The sequence below is a fragment of the Coffea eugenioides genome, unplaced genomic scaffold (genome assembly GCF_003713205.1).
Source record: "Coffea eugenioides isolate CCC68of unplaced genomic scaffold, Ceug_1.0 ScVebR1_23;HRSCAF=104, whole genome shotgun sequence".
Classification (NCBI taxonomy): Eukaryota; Viridiplantae; Streptophyta; class Magnoliopsida; order Gentianales; family Rubiaceae; genus Coffea; species Coffea eugenioides.
In genome coordinates, this window is record NW_020862884.1 from 28,735 (window position 1) to 55,437 (window position 26,703).

The window sequence follows — 26,703 nt, forward strand, 5'->3', positions numbered from 1 at the left end:
AGAACCCCGAATCTCCAAATGCAAAAGGGGAGAAAGTGATGACTTCGAAATCAAAAGAGGAAGTTCATGAAGAAACTGATGTTTCATTGCCAAACAATGAATCAGTTGTCTTTCGCTGCCCTCCCAAATCAAGAATGGAACAGGGACAGTCACCTGCAATTCAGCATGAAACTCTAAAAGATTGGACTCTTCCGGTAGCTCATCTTGATACAAAAAAGGTGTCATCTTCTCAACTTAAAAGGTCTAACTTTTTAAGCAAAGAATCTGAAGTTGAACAAGACACCATACCAAAGTCAAGAACTAAAGAAGGTTTTGATCCTATCGCTTATAAGCTTCTCGCTAAGGCTGGATACGATCTCAAAGAATCTGCGGTGTTAAATGTTCCATCCCGTCAATCTACCAGTGACATGATTCATGGGTTGAATCCTACCCAAAAGATGTTGAAGGAAAAGGGATACGCCATTGAAAATCCCAAATTTGGCCTTGGCTACTCCTCTCCTACACCAATCCGCATCAAGATCAATAGAGTTAGTAGCCAATATATTGCTATAGAGGATGAGTCTTCTCAAATAGTTGGTAAATTTCAAGCTTTTCATGAAAAGGAGAATAAAACTCCACGGGTATCTGTTTTTAAGAGATTAGGACCACAAAGAAGACAAAAGCCTCAAAACTCTCATAAGAGTAAAGGAAAAATGGCAAAGTCATTGCAAAATCTTGAAAAACCTTCTAATGGTTCTCATAAATTTGGTAGTAGCATTCCTTCGAGAATGAGAAGATGCACAGATCTTGTAATAAAGTGTGGGACTGAATTGAGGGTCAGGGAGCATACCGTGGTGTACACAAGACCAAAAGAGGATGATGAAGAGAGTGTTGCTTCATGCAATCATATAACTATAATTGACGGTGACTCGCCTGAAGAAGAAGAAGATGCTGAAGAGGCTCCACCTGAATTGGAGGAAGGTGTTAAGGCCACTGTGGATGATCTAAAGGAGGTCAATCTTGGTACTTCAGAGAACCCACGTCCAATATATGTAAGTGCTTCATTGAGTCCTGACGAAGAGAAGGCATATATTGAACTCTTGTGGGAGTATCAAGATATTTTTGCATGGACTTATAAAGAAATGCCGGATTTAAACCCAAAAGTGGCCGTCCACCATTTGGCTGTTAAAAAGGGAGTTCGACCTGTGAAGCAAGCACAACGGCGATTTAGACCCGATTTGATTCCGTTGATCGAAATTGAAGTCAATAAACTCATTGAAGCCGGGTTTATTCGTGAAGTTAAATATCCCACATGGATTTCGAGTATCGTGCCTGTGCGAAAGAAGAATGGACAAATCCGCATTTGTGTCGATTTCAGGGATGTTAACAATGCTTGTCCCAAAGATGACTTCCCTTTACCAATCACTGAACTCATGATTGATGCAACTACTGGGCATGAAGTTCAGTCGTTTATGGATGGCTCTTCTGGATATAATCAAATTCGATTGGCACCGGAGGATGAGGAGCTCACTGCATTTCGTACTCCTAAGGGTATTTATTGTTATAAAGTGATGCCCTTTGGTCTCAAAAATGCTGGTGCCACATATCAAAGAGCAATGCAAAGTATCTTTGACGACATGCTTCATAAGAATATCGAGTGTTATGTGGATGATTTAGTTGTGAAATCAAAGAAAAGAAATAATCACTTGGAGGATTTGAGACAAGTTTTCGATCGGTTGAGAAGGTATCAACTCAAAATGAACCCTCTCAAGTGTGCATTTGGAGTCACGTCGGGGAAATTTCTTGGTTTTGTGGTTCGCCATCGAGGCATTGAAATTGATCAGGCCAAAATTGATGCTATATTGAGGATGCCTGAACCTCGTGACATTCATGAATTGAAAAGTCTTCAAGGGCGATTAGCTTATCTGCGGAGATTTATCTCAAATTTAGCAGGAAGGTGTCAGCCATTTAGTCGATTGATGAAGAAAGATGTGCCATTTCAATGGGATGAGGCATGTAGTAATGCATTCAATAGCATTAAGTCTTATCTTATGAAAGCACCTGTGTTGGCTGCACCTATTCATGGAAAGCCCTTACTCCTTTATATTGCCGCCCAAGAAAAACGGGGGGGCTTCAAAAAAAAGTGGATGCATTACTTGCACAAGAATAATAATGAAGGACATTGCAATACAGAAGTTAAAGCACTACTTTCAAGCGCATAGTGTGAGGCTCATTTCCAGGGCGAATCCCATAAAATATGTGATGAGCAGACCAGTGCTATCCGACCGTCTAGCTAGATGGTATCTTCAACTACAACAGTTTGAAATTATTTATGTACCTCAAAAAGCTGTGAAGGGACAAGTTCTAGCAGATTTTCTTGCTGATCACCCGATACCTGCTGAATGGGAACTAAGTGATGACTTACCGGATGAGGATGTACTCCTTATCGAGATTCGTCCACCATGGAAGATGTATTTTGATGGTGCGGCTCATCGTCATGGAGCTGGAGCAGGGATTGTATTCGTGACTCCTGATGGAGGGATATTGCTATACTCTTTTACTCTAAGTCATCATTGTTCAAACAATGTCGTTGAGTACCAAGCTCTCATACTCGGACTTGAAATAGCTGTTGATATGGAACAGTTGGACATTCAAATCTATGGTGACTCTCAATTAGTGGTTAACCAACTCTTGGGAAGTTATGAAGTCAAAAAGTCCGAGTTAATTCCGTATCACAAATATGCAACGCAACTAATGAGGCGTCTTGGAGGTGCAAGTATTAAGCATGTTCCTAGAAGGGAAAATAAGCAAGCTGATGCATTAGCTGCGCTAGCCTCTTCACTTACCATGCCGGATCATGAGATACAAGTCCGTGTGTGCCGAAAGTGGGTAGTTCCATCACTGATTGATGATGAAAATATTGAAGGAGGCGACGCTCATGTGGTCTCAACCTATGAAATTGACAAAGAAGATTGGAGACAACCCCTCGTTGATTATCTCAAATATCAAAAATTACCTGAGGAGCAACGTAGAAGAATTGACATCCGTCGTCGAGCCCCTCGTTTTATCTTGTACAAGGACACGCTGTACCGAAGATCATTTGAAGGTGTACTGTTGCGCTGTCTAAGCGAAGACGAGGCATATCGGGCGATGCACGAAGCACATTCTGGAATATGTGGAGCACATCAATCCGGTCCCAAGTTACATTTTCGGATTAAAAGGATGGGCTACTATTGGCCTACTATGGTCAAAGATTGCATAGAATATGCTCAAAGATGTCAAGCTTGCCAGTTTCATGCAAATTACATTCATCAACCACCTGAGCCGTTACACCCGACCGTTGCTTCTTGGCCTTTTGATGCTTGGGGCCTTGATGTTGTGGGGCCATTACCAAAGTCATCCGGTCAACACTTATATATATTGGCTGCGACCGACTACTTTTCTAAGTGGGCTGAAGCCATACCGCTCAAGCAAGTTAGAAAGGAAGATGTGGTGAATTTTATTCGTGTGAATATTATTTACCGTTATGGAGTTCCCCGGTACATTATCACTGATAATGGAAAATCCTTCTCCAATGGCTTGATGGATAAGTTATGTGAGAAATTTAATCTCAAGCAACGCAAGTCCTCCATGTATAATGCCCCAGCCAATGGTCTCGCAGAGGCATTCAACAAAACTTTATGTAACTTGTTGAAGAAAGTGGTGGCAAAGTCAAAGAAGGATTGGCACGAAAGGATAGGCGAAACTCTTTGGGCCTATCGCATCACATACCGAACTCCGACGCAAGCCACACCATATGCCTTGGTCTATGGTGTAGAAGCTGTTCTGCCCCTTGAGCAACAAATTCCTTCTTTGAGAATTGCTATCCAAGAAGGGCTCACGGAGGAAGAAAATGTTCGCCTGCGCCTTGAAGAGTTGGAAGCTTTGGATGAAAAGAGATTGGAGGCCCAACAAAATCTGGAGTGCTATCAAGCCCGTCTCTCTAGAGCTTTTAATAAGAAAGTTCGACGTCGCTCCTTTCAAGTCGGGGACATGGTACTTGCCGTTCGAAGGCCAATAGTTATGACTCATCGCACTAAAGACAAATTCGTCTCTAAATGGGATGGGCCGTACATTGTTCGAGAAGTCTACACGAATGGTGCGTACAAATTAGTGGACAAAGATGGCGTGAAAGTTGGTCCTATAAATGGAAAATTCGTGAAGTTATACATGCCATAAAAAAAAAAAGTGAAGTACTCCATGACGCATGAGTCTAAACTGCATGTTGCTCCAAACCCGCATGAGCTAAAACTGTGGACAACAACCACCAATAGTGTAGCATGTGGTTAAACTGCTGAAACACTCCACCAAATCTAAGGTGGTAAACAAAAGGATACTCCTGACCCGCAAGAGTTTAAACTGTGAATGGTAGGAACTACGTGTGACTTGATTCCCTGTTGGGATACGTAGGCAGCTTAGAGGGCAACTTCTAAGTTCAGTTACAATTATATAAAACTAAATCCTTTGTCCGGATGATTCTTTTGATAAAAAAAAAAGGAGCGTTCATCTTTAAGACAATTCGAATTATTTTGTGACATATACTTGAAAGTGTATTATTCAGATTACCAAATTATTTGGATAATTATCTTTTCAAGTGTGATCAAAATTATGCAAAGATAGAATTGTTCATACTACAATTGATAGTCTAAAATGGTGGCTATCGAAAAAGCAAATAAAGACGAGGACGTCTGCAAGAATGTGAAAAAGAGAGAGCAAGTTTCATTATGAAATGTTTATGCACATAGCTACACGCTTTGAGCAGGTAACAAAAGATGAAATTTGAAACAAAGTAAAAGATTGCAACTATTTCTAGAATTCAAATAACGACAGCTCCTTTTGGTTGCTTTCAAGTAACGCTTGCATCTTGTCCAAAGTTTGACTCTCCTCAGCAAGTAGGGGCGGGGAATTCTCGATCTTTCGAACTTCATTTTGTAAGTCGACCATCACGCCTTGCACTCGGGTAAGATCATCTTGCTCTTCTCGTAGCAGTGAAAGCGTCTCCTTCCTGTGAGTATCCAAGAACTCAAGTCGCTTCCTCAACTCTACTTCCTCGCGATCAATCTCCTTAAGCTTCAACATGTGTGTTGAGATCTTCTCTGCCTGTTGTCTCTCCTTACTCTGAGCGTCTCTAAGATGTTGGGTAGCCGTAGAAAGCAACTCATCATATGATTCAGCTGGAATTTTATTTGAGAGAGAAGATTTCACTGCAACGTAACGAGCTGCATTTGCAAAGAAAGCCTTTAAAAGGCCTTGCAAATTTGAGATATCCGCGGCATTGAAGCTTTGCATTTCCTCTATGATTTCGTTGGCTTTCATTTCAAGTGCAGGCATGCGCTCTAAGGCTGTTTGAGATATCATCACCCTCAAGTTATTCCACAACATTTGGATATAGTCTCGACGGCATGTTGAGATCACATTTTGGGGGCAAAATTCAGATACTCGAGGTGCCCTTGGCCACGATGGTGGATCGAAAATTTTGAGTTTCTTTTGGGCCGATGGAGTCATATGTTCCACCTTCTGTGGCGTGATTTGCTGAATCACATTTCCATCCTCTACTGCCTTTTTGGAATTCTCACTAGCACCCATTTGTTGGGTAGAACTGATCACTTGTTTGGCCAAAAGTTCAAATGCAGTAGGTCCTTCAACTGATATTTGACTTGGTTCTCCATCATCAATGAAGATCAAGTCTTGATCATCCAACTGTAAGGAAAACGTTATGAGACAAATCATGAATATGAAATTGACAAGTAGATTTCAAATGCTAAATTAAAGAAGGCAAGGGGGGTCCTTACAATATTGACACGGCTTATACCAGGCACAGATATATCCGGAATGTCTTTAAAGAGTTCCTTAGGATCTAAACCAATATCATCCAAAGGGAAAGTCATTACCTTGGACTTCTTGCGCTTCCAATGCTGGTCCGTGCTAGTGGATTGCTCATCCTCCTCATCAAAAGGCTCGCTCCTCTTCTCCTCATGTGAATTGCAAGAATCATGATCAATGGCTTTCACAATTTTTGAGGGAAGACGAACTGAAGTACCCTTCGAAAATTGTTCATTAGGGGTAAGGTCCTCAAGGGTAGCAACCTTGTTGTTTGAACTCTTCAAAATTTCCTTCTCGTTTCTCACAGTCTTTTGCTTCATCTCAAGACTGTTGTCAACCTTGGAGAGATTGTTCAGATTTGCAAGTTCCTTCCCTTTTGACCTCTTCTGCTCCCCACTTGATTGGATACTCTTAATCAAAGTATCACGCCCTTTGAGGAGGTAATCATCATGTACCGTAGACCACCATGTTTGAAAGCCTGAAGATGTGTGCTTGCTAGCATTCAAGGGATAGCTAGGAAAAAGTATCTTTGACTCTGTTTTACTACGAATAGCAGTGCGCCAGAGTATTCGACTCAAGTCATAATTTGTGGAACGCACATCTGCCCCGAGTTCCTGTGGAGGAACTTGATAAAACCCGAATTGTCGCGCGAATCTATATGGACTATATGGCTCAACAAGGAAATCCCCTTCAGCATGCAAAACTAAGTAATTTGAGCAGGCGCTTACAAAATAACTTAGTTCGAGATTTGCTAGTTTGCCATCGTCAACAAAGAGTTCATTGCGATTCTTCACAAGAGAAGTGATTCCCCAAGTTACTTTATCTCCCTGATGAATGAGGTCGCGAGCACTATTTTCATCAAAGTATCGTGCGCCACCCTCTCCAGAATAGTTGGTCATGGTAGGTCCAGGCATGGTATTTGGAGTCGAATAATGGGTAGAGAAATAACTCGCTAACCAAGCATATACGTAGTGCACCGGAAAAGCCGCACATGCGCACCCTGGGGTAGTTGAGTTTGAAATTTTATCAAGCCCATGGTATATGTTTGGCAGGACAGGAACAGTAAGGCAAGTCTTACGACCGGCAGTCATCATACTAGCCATTTTGAAAGTAGATGGTCTAATATAATGGAGGTTCTCATCTGGTAAAGCAAAGACACAGAGCCAGCAAGATATAAATGCTGCAAGATAGGTCTCTTCTCGTAAGTGAAGTTTAACTCCGATGGTATTAAATACGCCATTGTTTTGACTTGAAAATTTGCGTGGTTGTCCAATTTCGTCATCCAGATTTTGGGTCGCTTGAGCACGAGATAGCCTCTTTATCCTTTTCTGCTTTGGTTTTGAGTACCTGGTTTTGCCTTTAAACCAGAACTTAATCCATTGGGCAGCAGAAACTCCAGTTTTGTTGGATTCCCCGTGTTGAAGATGATGTAAGGCTGCGAACAAATACTCACAGCTTTGTGGAATATGACTTAATTTCTTTTCATTTACTCCAATTAGCTCATCCGCGCATGGGATTACCTCTTCATAAATTCCCCCGATGATTGGAAGTTCTCCTAACTTGTGCAAGTCCCAAAGTAAGAGAGACAATTCCCCGACAGATGTATGCAAGGTATTAGTGTCCGGGCACTATGCCGTACAGAATGCCCTAAGTACATGGGAATTCCTATCATATGTGAAAAGTGAAGCATATAAGGCGTCAAACAAGTAATTTTCACGGAGCACTTATTTGCTCTTGCCGAGAATATCCTCCAACCACTCCCAGTAATTCTTGATATAACTGAATGCACCATTGAGTCTCAAGGAAGGACCCCCAATGTGCATCTCCGTCTATGATCCGCCTGCCAAGGGTTTGAAAGGGAGTTGTTCTTGGCTCCTTACTATGAATAAGGGATCTCAAGGAATGGATTTTCGTGCCGTCATTTTGAGAAAGTTCAAGTGACCAGTCCTTCAATTCTGGGTACTAGTGAGAAGGCCACTTACCAGAGTAAGTTCCTTGTATAGGGGGATGCACCAATAATTTCGTTCCTTTGTCACCGGAGTCACCATCGCTGTCAGCGATAAGGAGATACTTTTCGTTTGAGGATGTGACTTCCTTAAACACCACCATTGCATCAAGACTAACCTGCAGCAAAAGCAAGAAAAAAGAAAGTTTGGTTAAAATGGCATGATCGAAGATAGTAAAAGACTTCTTGAATTTTGGGTGAGTTTTTATTGAAGTGGGTAATCGTGTCTCATTCTTTATGTACTTCTCAAGCCATAATATGGCTCTCGTGGGAGTTTGCGGTTGCGCTTTCTTCAAATTTTGGTTGCGCCATCTCTTTTGTACTCCTCAAACCATAATAGGCTCTCGTGGGAGTTTGCGGTTGCACCTTCTTCAAGTTTTGGTTGCGCCATCTTCTTTGTACTCCTCAAGCCATGATGGGCTCTCGTGGGAGTTTGTGGTTGCGCCTTCTTCAAATTTCTTGGTTGCACCTTCTTCGTGTACTCCTCAAGCCATAGCCAATGTTTTGAAAATCGGACCAGACCCGCCGGTTCTAACCGGTTGAACCGCAAACCGGCCATGGCACCGGTCCGGTTCAATGCCATAGTTGACTTTGTCAGAAAACCGGTCAAGAACCGGTCGAACCGTAAAAACCGCTATTGAACCGCTATTGAACCGGTTTTCAACATTCCTCTTTTTTTTTTTTTTTTTGCAAAATGCAGCTATCAAGATTCGAACTCAAGACCTTTGTAATAGAAGACCAATGTATTAACCGTTGCACCATCACATCTATTATTTTTTTTGATAACTTATTTATATAAAGCAAACACTCATATTTCTTTTTTCCATTTTTCTTACAAAATCTCATCCTCTCATGGCTCTTTCTTTTTAATTTTCAACTCTCTCTCTCTCTCTCTATCCTCTTTTTTTTGTCACTCCCTTTTTAATCAAACCTCTTTATTTTTAATTTATTGATGTTTTCTTCCATCTTTTAATTTTGTTTTTGTCCATTAAATTGAAAAAAGTTCAAAAAGAATTATTTTTTTAACCCAAATTATTTAATGCTACAACCACTCACTTTTATCTCATTTTTTGTTTCTTATCAAGTTTACATTTCTATTTTCGATTTTCTTGACTTCCTTCGAACTCCAAACTTCCTTTTTTAAATTGCAATCTCTAAAACGTAAATTAAAATTTAAGTTCACAATATCTAAATTCTCATAGACGTGAATTTTGTATAATTTCAAAATATTGTGATATTTTTGGGTTGGATTTAGATATAATTGAAATTGAGATGAAATTTATTTGTTTTAACTTATAATTTAAAAAATTTATTTTTAAAAATCCAAGTTATTAAAAAATAGTAAACTTTTCATCATATAAAGTATTAAATTAGTCCATTACATGTCTTATTTTGTACATATATATATTTATATAAATTATTTTTAAAAAAATTCATTGAACCGAGGTTGAACCGGTCCGACCGGTTGAACCTCGACCCTTTCACTTCACCGGTTCAATTAACGGTCCGGTTTTTAAAACATTGGCCATAGCATGGCTCTCGTGGGAGTTTGCGGTTGTACCTTCTTCAAAGTGAGGGTCCACCGTGTATGTTGTCGCAAGGGATCCTCCTTTCATATCACAAAAAAAAAAATATTTGGCATTGACAAGAAGTGAAAATCATGAGGCATGTGAGTTACCTTAGTGTTTTGAATTCCACGAGCTATAAAGTGTCAAACACAATTGGAACGTCAACTCGCTTCAATGGGTGTCAATACAAGCTGCAACTAAAAAAAAAAAAGAAAAAAAAGAAACTCATAAGAAGGATGCATTTCCAAGAAAGTCGCAATGCATGTGTTGGTAAGCACTTCATGTCAGCTATCAATTAAATTGACATGAAAAAAAAATGATGAAAAAAAAAATCATCGTCAACGACAAATTTTGCCTTGCTTCACAAGAAAGACATGCAAGACAAAGATTTGGAAGCGTACCATGGTAAAAGAAAAGAGTGACCCAAAAAAAAAATCTCAAAAAAAATTTTTTTTTTTCTCTTTCTAAGGTGAAAATAAATCAAGTTTTGACAGATCTCAATGAAATTTGGCAGACATCTGTTACTCGACCAACATGTAATTTTCAAAAGGCAGTAAAGATGATTACCTTCAGGGTGCACGTGTGAAACAGGTTTCTTCCTCAAATATCGTGGTAGTCTTTAGTAAAGATGTTTGTCACAACTTCAAGACAAAAACATGTCTTGTGCGGCTTTATAAGGTGCTTGGATGAATCATTTTAAGAAGTTTTAAATTTTGGGCAGCAACTAAATTCAGTGATTACCATTTAATTTTTTGGAATCACATGAATTTGGTTCCTAAGATTAACTTCAAAAGCTGAAAGTCGGTTTAGAAAGCTCTTGAAATTCGGCAGTCAGAGGTGCTTGGATGAATCATTTTAAGAAGTTTTAAATTTTGAGCAGCTACTAAATTCAGTGATTGCCATTTAATTTTTTGGAATCACATGATTACCATTTAATTTTTTGGAATCACATGAATTTGGTTCCTAAGATTAACTTCAAAAGCTGAAAGTCGGTTTAGGAAGCTCTTGAAATTCGGCAGTTAGAGGTGCTTTGATGAATCATTTTAAGAAGTTTTAAATTTTGGGCAGCTACTAAATTCAGTGATTACCATTTAATTTTTTTTGGAATCACATGAATTTGGTTCCTAAGATTAACTTCAAAAACTGAAACTCGGTTTAGGAAGCTCTTGAAATTCGGCAGTCAGAGGTTGCCAACATTTGTTTTGGAAGTACATTTTCGATTTAGGAAGTGTTGAAACTTTGCAAATTTCATATTGCCAAGTGCCAAAAGTAAGATTTGGTAGTCAGCGACCTAAGAGCAAACTCCAAATTTCGGCATATAGTTTTCACACAGAAACCCACATCGCATAACGAGATGGGAGTTTCTAATTTTGACTGGTCAAAGCTGTGGTCTGGTATTGCGGGGCGGCATTTCCAAAGACTACTAAATTAAGAATTGAAAGATTCAATGTGGAGACCCGTGACCATTGCCTACTCAATTGGAATTTGAGATGCAATTCTTCAATTGATATGAATGATTCTCTGCTAGACAAAGAATGGGTCACCCATATGCCGAACGCTTGAAGCATCTAATTTGGTTTAACTTTAAGTCAACAGTAAAGAGATTGATACTTCAAGTCTTGCCTCCAGCGATTGCATGCAATGCTTCACCAAGTCTTGAAGTGGGGGCATTTGTAGACAAAGAAAATTTATTTAATTTATTTAGTCAAGATTTATTTAAATTAAATTGATCTTGATTAAATTAAGTTAAATTGTAGAAGTTCGTTATGTTTTGAACTTGCAAATTGGGTCAATATTATATGGGCTATTAAATCAAATTAAATTTGTAATGCCCATTTAAGTGGAAGTGAATTAATTGATTTATTAATTCACAATGGACTATTTGGGTTGGCCCATTATTTAAGCCCAAGTTAAATAGATTTCTTGAGTAACAAGTGATCCAAAATGCAGGAAGATTTTGAGGGTTTTCTTGAAGATTTAGCCTACATATTTTGGGTATAAATAAAGGTCTTTCCTCAAGACAAATACACGAGAAAAATCCCTAACTTTCGGAGAAACTCTGTCAAATTTTTTCAAGAGCTTTCTTCCTCAAATCCAAGTCCAAATCAAGTCAAACAAATCCTCCTGCTGCTATCGGTGTTGAAGACTTGAAGTTCCAAGTGTTTGACACCATCATCAAATCAATCGTTTTCTACGCCGAAATTGTAGGAAACACCCTTTCGATTGGAGAACAAGTCTTTTCGTCCCTTCAATTGAAGCTATTCGAAGAAAAGAATCAGAGGATTAATTTCTTTGATTCAAAAACTTTCAGAGATTGTAACCCGCTTATTATTTGATTTAATCAATTTGATATTTGTACGAATTTTCTTGTCTTTTATTTTAGGCAATAAAATTTGTGCTTACAATGACATTGTCCATTTTGCTTTGTTTTGGTCTTTGCCCCCACTTTCTACTTCAGCCTGCAATCATGACAGTTGAGGATCTCATTTAATGGGTATGGAAGAAGCAACAAAGAAATTTCTCTTCTTATAGGTTTCAGCAAAATGAGATCATTAATTTTCAGACCCTTCTGGCCTAAAAGAAATTAAACTCTCTCATAATTAGAGAGAGACCCTCTTAGACATTTTTCAAAGTTTTGCTAACTCCTCACTGAGGTCGCCGATATTGACGATCTGAATACTCTCACAATTTCTATAGTAGTGGGCCACAATTTATTATTCTTTCAGGTCTTTAACAGTCTGTCGGCTAAATGACTTTGTCTGCAATACGTGGGAAGGACCAAAATATTGATGGTCATGACTTGCTTTTAAGTCTATAAACCTCGTTGTCAGAACTTAATGCAGAAATGGTCAATAAGCTTCATCTAGTCTGATACTGCTACCGTGAAAGCTGGGATTAAAAAGTGTCAGCTCAGTAATGAAGAACTTGTAAAATCCATGACAATGAACTTGTAAACGAGTCCAGAGACGAAATAGGTTTATGAATATCTATTGTGATCTTCTGCATTATGGGAAGGCACTATTAGCAGTTAAATTCCTAATGTTTTGCATTATGGACTAATTAATTTTCACCTCCACTTCATTAACCAAAAAATTATAATCAAATTAGAAGTTGTCTTCAGCCAATCTATCATTGATACTTTATTGAGCCAAAGTAAGTGCATCTCTGTAAAATTTTATCGAAGTGGATAGTTGCGATTTGTCAAAAAAAAAAAGGGTATTTCGCGAATTATGCGCTTTCCAATAGGACTAATCTGAAATGCCGGTTTAAAGGTCTTCTTACCAAGTCAAAAAAGATGTACTGTGCAATGTCTTAAATCTTAATGACTATGGGCCATTGTTTAGACCTGTTTGTACAAGAAGTGAATTCCGTAGTTGATAGTTGCTGTTTTAATGTTGATGTCTTAGATCTTAATGACTATGGGCCTACTTGTACAAGCAGTAAACTCCGTAGTCATCCTGTTGTCTTAGATCTTAATGACCATGGTATTTTAAACTTTAGTACTACTATAGAATAGTGTTTTTTCGACGAGTTTTTTGACATTCAACTTGCAGAGATGAAAAGTTGCTATCATTAAGCTTTAAGGATACTAAGAATTTCAAATGACAGCCACGAAACCGATCTAACAATGCTGGAATTTTCAAACCTAGATTACCCATGAAATTCGTTTGTTAAAAAGAAAAAAGATTAACCATGAATTTGGTTAAATAAAAAAAATTAATCGAGGAATTCAAAAAGACAAAAGCAGTTAGGAAAAATTGTTTTTTTTCATATCACACCCTTTTTTCATCAATTTTGACATTGACTGCAACATTAGTTGTACCATCGTTGTTGTTTTGGTTGAGAATAATTCTTTTAGTTGGGATTTTTTTTTTTTGGATACAGGGGTTTAATTTCCTTTGGATGTGTTTTGTAGCGGATGATTATGTGGATATTGGTCTTCAATGATGGAGATATGCATATTATTGATTCCGGCGTTAGACTTGGCCTAAACTATTGATTGTATGGTGCAGCGATGGTGGTGCCTTCTGTGCGGTAGTAGAAAAGGAAATGAAAAAAATGTAAGAACAAAGGAAGAAAAAGAAAATACGTTTAATTTTTAAGAGGTTTTAAGGGTTTTTGAATTGACATTTATGTCCCAATACATCTGGTTAATTTTAGTTAAAATGATAAGTTAACAGAATATGGGAATTGTTCGATTAATTTTGAGCATTCCGTCAAGAATTGTATTTAAGCAGGACAAAATTTACAGTTTAAAGAGTAAAGTGTAGTTTAAGGATGAAAATGGTAGTCGGAGCAAAGAGTGCAAAGTGCAATTAACACAAGTAAAAGCTAAAATAACGGTATTATTTTAAACAAGTTGAAAATGAGATTGTTTAATGAACAAATCATAGTTGATATATAGACAAGTAGGTTTTTAGACGCTTGTAAAATTTGATATTTAAATTTAAGCTGAAATAGCGTGGCAAAGTCCGTATTTCAAAGCAACAAAACTCGTAAATATATACATTAATGGTGCTAAAAAGATTAAGCCTTAATGATATTATCAAAGCAACAAAGTGTACCTTCATATAAGTCGGTATTTCACTTTGCTTCATGAACTAATTTTGTTAAAAACATTCCCTCAAAATATTACACTTTGCCCCCTATACACTTTTTTGCATTCCTTTTTCCCTGCTAATGGAGAGTCTGTTATTACTATGATGGTAGAATGTTCCCAATTGACACCTTACCCAATTTATGCTTCTCGCGAATTTTGACCCTAAGTTGGGCAGCCAGAGCTAGAGGTAGGGATGGCAATGGGGCGAGGGTGGGGCGGGGGACACCTTCCCCAACCCCCGCCCCATCGCATTTTAATTCCCCCTGCCCCCGCCCCTGGCTTCCCCCGCCTTACCCCGCTTCCCCCGCTGGGACACCCGTGGGGTTAAAAAAAATTTATTATATAATTTCATTATAATTAAATTTTAGCAAATAATCAAGTATTAAAATATCAACACATCATCAAATTATTATTCATTGTAATTTCATAATTGAAACTCATAAAAATAGTTAAACAAAGGTTATTTGAATACAATCTAATATGATAAAACAAATATAACTAAAATAATCAAGTTTTTACTTTTGATACAAATACAATCACTAAATTATTATTGTATTTTTTTTAGAAAAAAGTGTTATTGTATTAAGTATAGTTAGGAATTTAACATAAACGTATTAATAAATTTAGTATAAATAATTAATAATTTTTATTAATAGACATGTATAATTTGTAGTATAATTGATAATATCATTATATATATAATTATGTACATATATATATATATATTCAAACAGGTGGCGGGGCGGGGAATGGGACGGGGGAGTATACCCCCGCCCCCTGCCCCGTTTCTAAACAGGGGGAAAAATTCCCCCCGCCCCCGCCCCAACCCCCGCCCCAATGACCCCCCGCGGGTGCCTACCCCCGTTGCCATCCCTAGCTAGAGGATGCGACTTGCACATAGATAAATTGTTCAGTCAAAAATCCTTTTCCCTTCTAATTTTTTTTCTTGGCAGTTCCTCCAATTATTTAACATTTTATCTTTTTTTTTAATTTCTCCTTCCTCTTCACTTCCTTCTTTAACTTTTCTTTCAACCCGATATTGCCTAGGTTACTTACTAGGCCCTACTAACATTTTACGTTCAAAATCATCAAGATATGGCATAAAAGTATGAGAGCCCCACCCATGGCTAGATCCACAGCTTTAAGAGGCAAGGTGACTTAATTGAGCAATATATGGATATGGTAATAAGGGAACATATGAATTTATTGTACAATTGATCCCTCCTTTTATTCCCTTATATTGTTCATATGGTAGGAAAATCAAAATTTAAAGAAAGTGGGAGCATTAAGATGTTCAAGCAGAATTGAGCCAATTGACTGCCTTCCAGAACATCTAATTCTTATAAAGAAAGACTATAGGAATATGTTTGAATCATCCATTTATATTTTTATTTTCAAATAAAAAGCCAAAGGTGTCTTCTTCATTAGCTCACCCCATTAACAACTTCAGCTTGTAAGCAGCTGCAAATCAAGAATTCATGCATTAGTATGAGAAGCCATCTTTGTCCATGCTAGTGAGCACGAAGCATAGCTTTTTCTTTTTTTTTGTTTTTTTGTTTTGGACTGGAATAGATTTTGACTGGTAGAACGAGTTGGCTTGCAAGCTTATGTCAAGAATAAAATTCTTTACCTAATATAGAAAAAATGGACTTCAACTTGTGGGCTGTATTAAATTCTTGAGTATACCTGTAGATATTAAGCTTCAAAATTTTCTTGATGTACCCTGACACCAAGGAAAACATCCTTAATGAGATGTAATTTTCTGACAACTTCATTCATATGCATCCTGTCGTTTGGTAATCTTGCAGAGCACTTGAGTCCAATTTTCAGCAGGGAAATAATGCACTCCATCTCTCTTCCAGCATTAATAGTTTCCCCTCCAGGAGTCATATTTCTGTTTTCATCTCCTTCAAGAAAAAGCAATGGATCCACGATCTCAGAAACTTGTTCATGCAAGGCCCCATTAACATAGTTATGTAGATCTAGGTCACCCACGAATATATCATCTGTTGGCCTCCTTCCTGTAATCATCTCTAGCAAAAGAATGCCGTAGCTGTAGACATCCCCTTGAGTTGATGCCGCAAGACCCATTCCATACTCTGAGATTTTGTTTCTAGACATGTTATTATTGGGTGGCAAAAGAAAAACAAAAAAAAAAAAAACTAAGTGATTAAAATTAATCAAATGTTAGATTGGGGCATAGAGCATAGTGGACCTTCTTTTATAACAAAATGACTTAATTAAAATTAGCTACTATGCATCAGTGATTAGAGATCTCATAATAATTATAATAAAAAAATTAAAAAGAATTAAATGTCCCAAAAGTTCTATATTTCTGTGCACAATTAAGTAACATCTTGACCATAAAAAGTTGTAATTTGTAATTACCTGGAGCTGCATAACCGATCGATCCTTTTATGGCAATAGTACTGCTGGTTCCTTGCTCGGAAGAAGTGTTGATGGGTTTTGGGAGAAGCCTTGCCAATCCAAAATCACCCACATGAGCAACAAGATCATTGTCAAGAAGAACGTTACTTGGTTTTAGATCACAGTGAACAATCTCAGCTTTGCAGTGGTGGTGAAGATATTGCAATGCTGAAGCCACATCAATTGCAATATTTAGCTTCTGAAGAAGATTAAGACTTCTTGAGCTTGTTGCCTGATCAGTTGTCTGTGAAGGATGCAGCCACAGGTCCAGATTTCCATTTTCCATGAACTCATAGATTAGAGCTTTGAATTCATCACCCTTGGAATCAATACTGGAGCAATAACTCACGATAGAAACGAGGTTTCTATGGCGAATATTTCTCAATGCTGTGCACTCGGCCTTAAAACTTTTCGAAGCTCCATTCTTTTGAAGATCAAGAACTTTAACTGCTACAAGCTTGTTGCCATGTTTTTCTAGCCTTCCTTTGTAGACAGCTCCGAAATTTCCTGAACCAATTAAGTTTTCTGGAGAAAATCCAGAAGTTGCACGAAGAAGTTCATGGTAAGAAAGCCGTAAGAGCTCATCGATTCTTGGGGGCATGCTAGAGAATCCGGCCACAATTCTTCTCTCTATTTTTTGATATACCAAGAAATACAACAACAATGCACCGAGAACCAGAAGCGTTGCTGGTAAAACAATGGACAACAATATGATAACCTTAAGCTTTCCTCTGTTTTTCCCCTTAATCAGTGGACAAGGTGGGAACTCCAATTCTGGAATGCCTCCACAGAGTTTGTTGTTGCCAATCAGTGATATTTGACTCGCATTGCTGAAAACTCCAGTGTTCGGTACCTCACCCTCAATGTCGTTATAGGAAAGGTTTAAGTACCTCAAAAATTGAAGCTTCTCAAGTTCGTTGGGTATTGGACCAGTCAAGTTATTACTTGAAAGGTCTAATTGCTGGATGCTCTTCAAAGAAGCCAAATTTGGTGGAATTGTTCCTTGGAAAAAATTGGCTTGCATAGAAAGATTCTCCAGATTTGAACAATCCGCAAGTGAGATGGGAATATCTCCAGCAAATTGGTTGTGGGAAACATTGAAATCCACTAAGTGTATAAGCTTTCCAACTTCAGGAGGCAGAGAACCACTAAACGAATTTTCACCTATTTTCATGTAAATCAGTGATGAGTGCGTCTGCAGAAAATGTGGTGATATAATTCCAGTGAAGTTGTTGTGAGATATATCCAGATGTTGCAAATTTTGACAGTTCATAAGAACATTGTCAAATATATTGCCCCCTTCAAACAGGTTAAATGATAAGTCCAGATGGTATAGACCTGTGGCATTACATAGGATAGAGAATATCTGTCCTGACAAGTCATTATTGTCAAAAACCAGAAGTTGCAAATTTTGTAATTTGCCAAAATCTCTTGGAATGACCCCTGAAAGATAGTTTTCTTCAAGGCTAAGTCGAATTAGGTTGACAAAGTTTCCAAATCCTTGTGGAATGGTTCCTGACAGTTGGTTATCTCCCAAGTACAATGCAGTGAGTTGATTTGAGAGATTGGCCATGACTTTAGGTATATTACCTCCAAAATTATTGGTACTCAATGAAAAAACGCTTAGATCACTGCAGTTGGTCAATGATGCAATAAAATCTAAGTCTCCAGTTGAATTACCGCCGAAGAGGTTTCTTTCAAGATTTAAAAATTGAAGATTTGTCAGATCTCCTAAATTAGCTGGAACTTGGCCTGCAACTTTATTCTCGGAAAGATCAATAGACTCAAGCCCAGAAGCATTGGTGATTGAAGTGGGAAAGTTTCCAGAGAAATTGTTTCCCGCAACAGCTAATTGTTTCAGATTTGGTAGGGTGAGACCCATGTTAATTGGGAGATTGCCGTGAAAGTAATTGTCGGCTACTGAAATGACAGTAATGGCTGAACTATTAAAGATGGAGGCGGGGATTATACCAGAGAGTTTATTTTCTGCTGCTGAAAATATAGATAACCTTTTGAAGAGCCCCATCTCCAGAGGCAAACTTCCCTCCAGATTGTTGTACTCGAGAGCGAGTCCAATCAATGAAGATAGGTTCCCAATGGAGGAGGGAATCTCTCCTGTCAAATTGTTGAGGCCAAGATAAAAAATTTCAAGCTTCTTCAAATTGCTCAGCTGATCGATCGGGATTTTCCCTTCTAGATTGTTCCCCGCTAGGCTAATATTTATCATCTCTGAGCAGTAGGTCAGGTTTGCTGGGATTTTCCCACTGAGTGCATTACTTGACAAGTTCAAGACTCTTAGCCTGAGGAGGCGACCGAATTCTTGGGGAATCTCACCATGGAATTGATTGTCCGTAAGTTGGATGAACCTCATGAAGCTTAGATTTCCGGCATGAGGAGATATGGTTCCAGACAACTGCTTATGCCGTAGAGTCAAGGCTATGACCCTTTGATGTCGAGTACCACATGTGACTCCTTCCCACTGGCAATGGTGTTGTGAATGGTTCCAGGAATTCAGCACTCCAAATGGGTCATCATATATCTGCTTCTTGAATTCAAGCAGAGGAAGGCGATCGGTCTCATCTTGAAAATGTTTTGCAGCTGAAACATGGCTTACTGAAAAGTTCATGGCAACTAAGAGTAGGAGAAAAATGCTCGCTAATGTTGATGAGCGAAATCCCCACATGGTATTTGGAATTTGGATGAGCTGTGAAGGCAAAGATGGATTAATTTGCAACAAATTGATGATTGAATGATAAAAGTTTCTGCGGAATGGGAACAATAATGTTTGAGCTGTTATAGAATCTTGTGTATAGCCCACACAATTGGAACTAATTTTCTTGGTATATTTCTGCGGAAAATGAGCTAAACCTCGTTGTCAGAACTTAATACAGAAAAGTGTCAGCTCAGTAATGACAATGAACTTATAAACGAGTCCAGCGACGAAATAGGTTTATGAATATCTATTGTGATCTTCTGCATTATGGGAAGGCACAATTAGAAGTTAAATTCCTAATGTTTTGCATTATCCACTTCATTAACCAAAAAATTATAATCAAATTAGAAGTTGTCTTCAGCCAATCTATCATTGATACTTTATTGAGCCAAAGTAAGTGTATCTCTGTAAAATTTTATCGAAGTGGATAGTTGCCATTTGTCAAAAAAAAAAAAAGGGTATTTCGTGAATTATGCGCTTTACAATGGGATTAATCTGAAATGCCGGTTTAAAGGTCAGCTTACCAAGTCAAAAAAGATGTACTGTGCAATGTCTTAAATCTTAATGACTATGGGCCATTGTTTAGACCTGCTTGTACAAGAAGTGAACTCCGTAGTTGATAGTTGCTGTTTTAATGTTGATGTCTTAGATCTTAATGACTGTGGGCCTCCTTGTACAAGAAGTAAACTCCGTAGTCATCCTGTTGTCTTAGATCTTAATGACCATGGTATTTTAAACTTTAGTACTACTATAGAATAGTGTTTTTTCAACGAGTTTTTTGACATCCAACTTGCAGAGATGAAAAGTTGTTACCATTAAGGTTTAAGGGTACTAAGAATTTCAAATGACAGCCACGAAACCGATCTAACAATGCTGGAATTTTCAAACCTAGATTACCCATGAAATTCGTTTGTTGAAAAAAAAAAAAGATTACCCATGAAATTGGTTAAATAAAAAAATTAATCGAGGAATTCAAAAAGTCAAATCCAGTTAGGGAAAATTGTTTTTTTTTTTCATATCACACCCTTTTTTCATCAATTTTGACATTGACTGCAACATTAGTTGTACCATCGTTGTTGTTTTGGTTGAGAATAATTCTTTTAGTTGGGATTTTTTTTTTTTGGACACAGGGGTTTAATTTCCTTTGGATATGTTTTGTAGCGGATGATTATGTGGATATTGGTCTTCAATGATGGAGATATGCATATTATTGATTCCGGTGTTAAACTTGGCCTAAACTATTGATTGTATGGTGCAGCGATGGTGGTACCTTCTGTGCGGTAGTAGAAAAGGAAATGAAAAAAATGTAAGAACAAAGGAAGAAAAAGAAAATACGTTTAATTTTTAAGAGGTTTTAAGGGTTTTTGAATTGACATTTATGTACCAATACATCTGGTTAATTTTAGTTAAAATGATAAGTTAACAGAATATGGGAATTATTCTATTAATTTTGAGCATTTCGTCAAGAATTGTATTTAAGCGGGACGAAATTTACAGTTTAAAGAGTAAAGTGTAGTTTAAGGATGAAAATGGTAGTCGGAGCAAAGAGTGCAAAGTGCAATTAACACAAGTAAAAGCTAAAATAATGGTGTTATTTTAAACAAGTTGAAAATGAGATTGTTTAATGAACAAATCATTAATGGTATATAGACAAGTAGGTTTTCAGACGCTTGCAAAATTTGATATTTAAATTCAAATTAAAATAGCGTGGCATGCATCTAAACTCGTAAATATATACATTAGAGGTGCAAAAAAGATTAAGCCTTAATGCTATTATCAAAGCAACAAAGTGTACCTTCATATAAGTCGGTATTTCACTTTGCTTCATGAACTAATTATGTAAAAACATTCCCTAAAAAAATCTAAGTTTTGTCAAAATATTACACTTTGCCCCCTGTACACTTTTTTGCTTTCCTTTTTCCCTGCTAATGGAGAGTCTGTTATTACTACGATGGTAGAATGTTCCCAATTGATACCTTACCTAATTTGTGCTTCTCACGAATTTTGACCCTAAGTTGGGCTGCCAGAGCCAGAGGACGCGACTTGCACATAGATAAATTGTTCACTCAAAAATCTTTTCGCCTTTTGATTTTTTTTTTTTTTTTTTTGCAGTTCCTCCAATTATTTAACATTTTATCTTTTCTTTTCATTTCTCCTTCCTCTTCAGTTCCTTCTTTAACTTTTCTTTCAACCCGTGTTGAGATATGCCAACTTTTCCTACATATTTTGCTAGATTATGTTTCATGTCAAAATAATTTAGTTATTAGAAGAATAAGGATATTTGTTAACCAAAGATCATGTTGGTTTGTTAACAAATATATTAGCTAAGATTTGTTAGTAGAAGAAGATTATGTTTTATTGAGATTTTAGGATAATTGTTAGTTGGATATTTTGCTAGTTTGTTTCATGTAATCACTATAAATAGTGAGTTGATGAATGTAGAACATAAGCTCATTTTCCATTTTTAATACAAGTCTCTTATAAGTTTTTTTTTGTAACACTAAGATGTTGTTTCTTAGTTCATACCCCAAAAAACCAACAAAGTGGTATCCAGAGCCTATATCTTAAGGGCCTTGAGTCTTTTTTTTTTTTTTTATAGTGAGTGCATTGGTGAGGATCCTTTATAAGTTCAAAGCCATGACAGGAAAGAATTTTTTGTCAAATGTTTCAACTTTTAGTGGTGAAACTTACCAAATTTGGACATAAAATTTTGGTAGTCAATGATCTACTGGATATGGTGGAGATGAATTTTGTTTCACCAGCATTTGAAGAGCTGATAGATACACAAATTAGAACCACAGAGTTGCAGTTAGACAAAGATCTAAGGCTAGCATTCACATATCAGTTTTTGATGCCGTTTTCGCAAGGATAATGGCTAATGATTTGATTGAGAATAAATTATTCTCAATTAACATAAAAAGAAAAAGTTACACTATGAATTGGTCAGATTTTGACAATTCTAAAGTGGAACATGATGATGAAATCAAGAATTCAGATCGTGAAAAAATTCAGGAGGAGATCATTGATAAGTCAGGAGGTATCAAATTGATTCCGGATATTTATCAAGATTATAATATTGCTATTTTTGAGTCTACAAATTTTGATGGTGATGACAAAATGACGACCATGCAGAATTTCATATTTTCTGTATAGATTCAAAATGTCGTCAAAGGATGTTCCACTTTAAACCTATGAGAAGGTTATTTGGAAATATAAAAAAAAAATCATTTTTTATGTGGAGTTGAGCATGAGAAGACAAAAGAAGTGGTTTGTTGCAAGACTAATATTTAGCTTGCATAAAAACCCAAAGGAAGAAGTTCATTGCAAGGCTAATCATCAATTGCAGAACTTCTTACAAAAGTCTCGTCCAAAACAAGATTCAAAGATTTGAGAAGATAATTCAAAATCTACAACAAAAGTAGCAAGGAGGAGTGTTGAGATATGCCAACTTTTCCTACAGATTTTGCTAAATTATGTTTCATATCAAAATAATTTAGCTATTTTTTGGGGTGTTTTTAGAAAACTTTTAGGATATTGCTCCGTTTTAGGATATTGAAAAACTTTTCCTACATATATTGAATCTAAAATTAGTTATTAGAAGAATAAGGATATTTGTTAACCAAAGATCATGTTGGTTTGTTAACAAATATATTAGCTAAGATTTGCTAGTAGAATAATATTATGTTTTATTGAGATTTTAAGATAATTGTTAGTTGGATATTTTGCTAGTTTGTTTCATGTAATTACTATAAATAGTGAGCTAATGAATGTAAAACATAATCTCATTTTTCATCTTTAATACAAGTCTCTTATAAGCTCTTTTTTCTTTTTTTTTTTTTGTAACACTAAGGTGTTGTAGACACCAAATTTTTATTATTTATTATTTATTCTTATTTTATTTTAATTGATTAAATGATAGTTTGTATTCATTTCTACTCATTTTTATAAATTAGGTTCATTAGTTTCATTTTATTTCTAAGATATTTTTAGCATTAAATGTCTAAAAAAGGGTAAAGTTTTCACAAAAAATTCAAAAATTTGTCTTTGATCCTTTAGATTCAATTTCTGAAAATTGTGCAATGCATTTGCAATTAGGAGTTAATTTGTTATGTTTGTTTACCTAAATTATTTTTGAAAAATATATAATAAATAAATAAAATGAGAAGACATGTGTATGGGGGGATTATTAGACAAGTGGGGGACATGCAATGGGGACAAGTGTCCTTTTGTGTCTTTGACAACACAACACCTAGAAGGTGAGGTGTCTAGACATTTGGGAGTCTTAGAAAAATTGGAAAGAAAAACACAAAGAAAAATAAAAAGATTGAGGGCTTTGGGCGGCTAGGGTAAGAAGGGAGCTACGGGAGGCTAAGAAAGAAAGGTCTAGGGCTGGGGAGGAAAACACAGGAAAGGAAGTTGGCGGCGGACGGCGGCTGGGAAGGAAAACTAAGAGAGCAAAAAAAAAAGGGAGAGACCGAGAGAGTTAGAAGAAAAAGGGCTTGGAAAATCTGGAAAAAGGGAGGAAGAACTTCGGGCGACTGGGAAACGAAGCAAAGGAAAAAGGGTTAGCAAAAGGGAGAAACAGGGGGGGACTGAGCGAGGGAGGTGGAACCAAGCAACGAGCAAAAAAAAAAAAACAGCACAAGGGGGAACAACAGGGAATCTGGAAAGGCAAGAAAAGAGAGGTAGACGAAGGAAAAAGGAAAACAGAAGAGAGGAGGAAGAAACTAAAAAGAAAAAGAAGGAAAACAGAGGGCAAGAGGCTTCGGCTGAAAAAGAAAAACAAAGCAAAGGAAAACAGAGTTGCAAGAACAGAGGAAAAGGGGAGCAAGAAGAATCAAAAGAGAAGGAGAGATACAGAGAGGAGGAAAAATGGTGTTGCTGAAGCTTTAGAAGCGCTTAGCAGCAAGCGTACTCAAGTGCGGGAAGGGAAAGGTGTGGCTTGACCCTAATGAAGTCAGCGAAATCTCCATGGCCAATTCCAGGCAAAACATTAGGAAATTGGTCAAGGATGGGTTTATTATTAGAAAACCGACAAAGATTCATTCTCGCTCTCGTGCACGCAGAATGAAGGAGGCGAAGAGAAAGGGACGCCATTCTGGATACGGTAAATAAGTATTTTCGTTTCATTTAGGGCATCAACTCAAAGGACGTACACTCCGTCCCTTATTTTGACTTTAATTGATCTTATGTGTCATTATGTGACTTTTATGTGTAATTGCATGCCCTTTTGAATGTTTTTATTTAATTTATTTATTGTTTTGATTTTGTATATATATTTTTTAATTTAATTTTGATTATTTGAAAGGCACTCAAATGCCAAGTTGTAATAGTTAGGGGGTTCAAGATCTGCATTTAGATAGAATATGTAATAATTAGGAATTTATTTATTTATTTTATTCCTTCCTCACCCTTAGATTGTAGTTAGGGCCCCAAGTGTAATAGTTAGGGTTTTATTTGCTTTAATTGCTTGTGTGTTTTGCATGCTATGTGTTGCTCGGTTTCTTAGGATTTGCATCTAGATATCATGCCTATATGCTATGTGTTTTATGTGTTTATTTGCTTTATTATGCTTTATCTGATTTATTAGACTGTAATAAATGCGTGTCGTCACCACACTAGTCCAACGCTAGTTGTGGTTCTATTCTTGATTTCTCACTAGTCCAATGCTAGTTGAGACCCATTTTTTTCCCGATCTCACTAGTCCAACACTAGTGAGAACTTGTAGATATGGGCTAGTCCAACGCTAGACCCTTAGGAACCCATCCACGCTTTAGATCATGCTTGTGAGATAAAACATCACATTTTCATGCATAATTCCAATTTTTAGGGTTTTTCTTCTATCATTTTTGCATGATATCCCTCCTTATACGTATATCCCTTACCCCATATTTTCCCCTATATGTATATTACTATCCCTATGTATGTAACATGAAATTAGACTTGCATTTCACTTAGGGGAAAATTAGAAACTATGTTAGATTATTTGCTTGATTAGATAGGAATACCCCTTGAATATGGGATGTGAACGAATTTGGCTTTTTAGCCTTAGCATGCTCGTATTCCCTCTATTAAAGGGAACATTGAAGTCACGAGTATTAGCCTCCCGCACCCGTTATGATGCATTTCTCTAGGTCATGTATATTTGTATAATCATTATTTTCTTTTCTTTTCTTCGAATCTCATATTTTGCACATTCGTGACTTCTTCAAATAATTACTTTTGGGCATTATAATTAATGCGATTTGCACCAACTAAAATTCGAAAAGACATGTTGACCCCGATACATTAGGTCTAGGGTTTGCATTCATATAGTACGTCCAAATGTGATAAATTCTTAGGTTAAAATAAGAAAATCTTTGACAAAATCACGCAACCAACCTTGGTTAGGTTGAAAGGGTGCCTTGTATTTTATCCTTGCCTTCCCTTTCCTCAAATGTGACTCCCGAATACTTTTCTCTAATTTTCGAAAACTTGGAGTCGTTTAAAAAGGGTTTTTCTCTACTTTTATTTTAAAATTCATTTTAGGTGACTTGGTACACCTTAACTCAATATCAAGTGGCAACTCCGATTTTTCATTTAAAACCTTTTTTAAACTATTATTTTGGGGCCAAAACCGTCACACTTTTAAGTCCCATTTAGGCCCATTTTCTTTGCTTATTTTCTCTTTAAATAAAAAATTCATTTTCCAATCAAAGTTAATCCAAAAATTCATTTTTATAACACATTGATTTTTAATTTCAAAAAAGGGGCGCGACAGGTGTTTTTTCTTAGTTTCCGCCCTAAAAAACCAACAACCCAATATTGCCTAGGTTATTTACTAGGCCCTACTAACATTTTACATTCAAAATCATCAAGATATGGCATAAAAGTATGAGCCCCACCATGGCTAGATCCATAGCTTTAAGAGGCAAGGTGACTTAATTGAGCAATATATGGATATTGTAATAAGGGAACATATGAATTTATTGTACAATTGATCCTCACCTTTTATCCCCTTATGTTGTTCTGATAGTAACTGAAATTTCATACAGTAGCAAAATCAAAATTCAAAGAAACTGGGAGCAAGACTATGCATTGTAAGTTTAATGTATTGCATATTATTCAAGCATAATAAGGAAGCATTAAGAGGTTCAAGCAGAATTGAGCCAATTGACTGCCTCCAAGAACATCTACTTCTTATAAAGAAAGACTATAAGAATATGTTTGAATCATCCATTTATATATTTTTTTTCAAATAAAAAGCCAAAGGTGTCTTCTTTATTAGCTCTCCGGATTAACAACTTCAGCTTGGAGATTTAGACCTGTAAGCAGCTGCAAATCAAGAATTCATGCATTAGTTTGAGAAGCCATCTTTTTCCATGCTTGTAAGCACAACACATAGCTTTTGATTTTTTTTTCTTTTTTTTTTTTGGACTGGAATAGATTTTTGACTGGTAGAACGAATTAGCTTGCAAGCCTATGTCTAGAATAAAATTTTTTACCTAATATAGAAAAAATGGACTTCAACTTGCGGGCAGTGTTAAATTCTTGTGTATACCTGTAGATA

At 36.8% G+C, this 26,703-nt stretch overlaps 2 protein-coding genes across 2 annotated transcripts; one reads left to right on the forward strand and one right to left on the reverse strand.

Moving 5' to 3' along the window:
* Positions 1-38: 38 nt before the first annotated feature.
* On the forward strand, positions 39-2,201 carry LOC113756539. Its single transcript, XM_027300177.1, has one exon. The coding sequence runs from the start codon at positions 39-41 to the stop codon at positions 2,199-2,201; it is 2,163 nt and encodes a 720-aa protein (XP_027155978.1).
* Positions 2,202-17,548: 15,347 nt separating this feature from the next.
* Positions 17,549-19,124, reverse strand: LOC113756540 (LRR receptor-like serine/threonine-protein kinase EFR). Its single transcript, XM_027300178.1, has 2 exons — positions 17,721-19,124; positions 17,549-17,605 (listed from the first exon to the last, which is right to left on the reverse strand). The coding sequence occupies exons 1-2, from the start codon at positions 19,122-19,124 to the stop codon at positions 17,549-17,551; spliced, it is 1,461 nt and encodes a 486-aa protein (XP_027155979.1).
* Between the last annotated feature and the right edge of the window lie 7,579 nt (positions 19,125-26,703).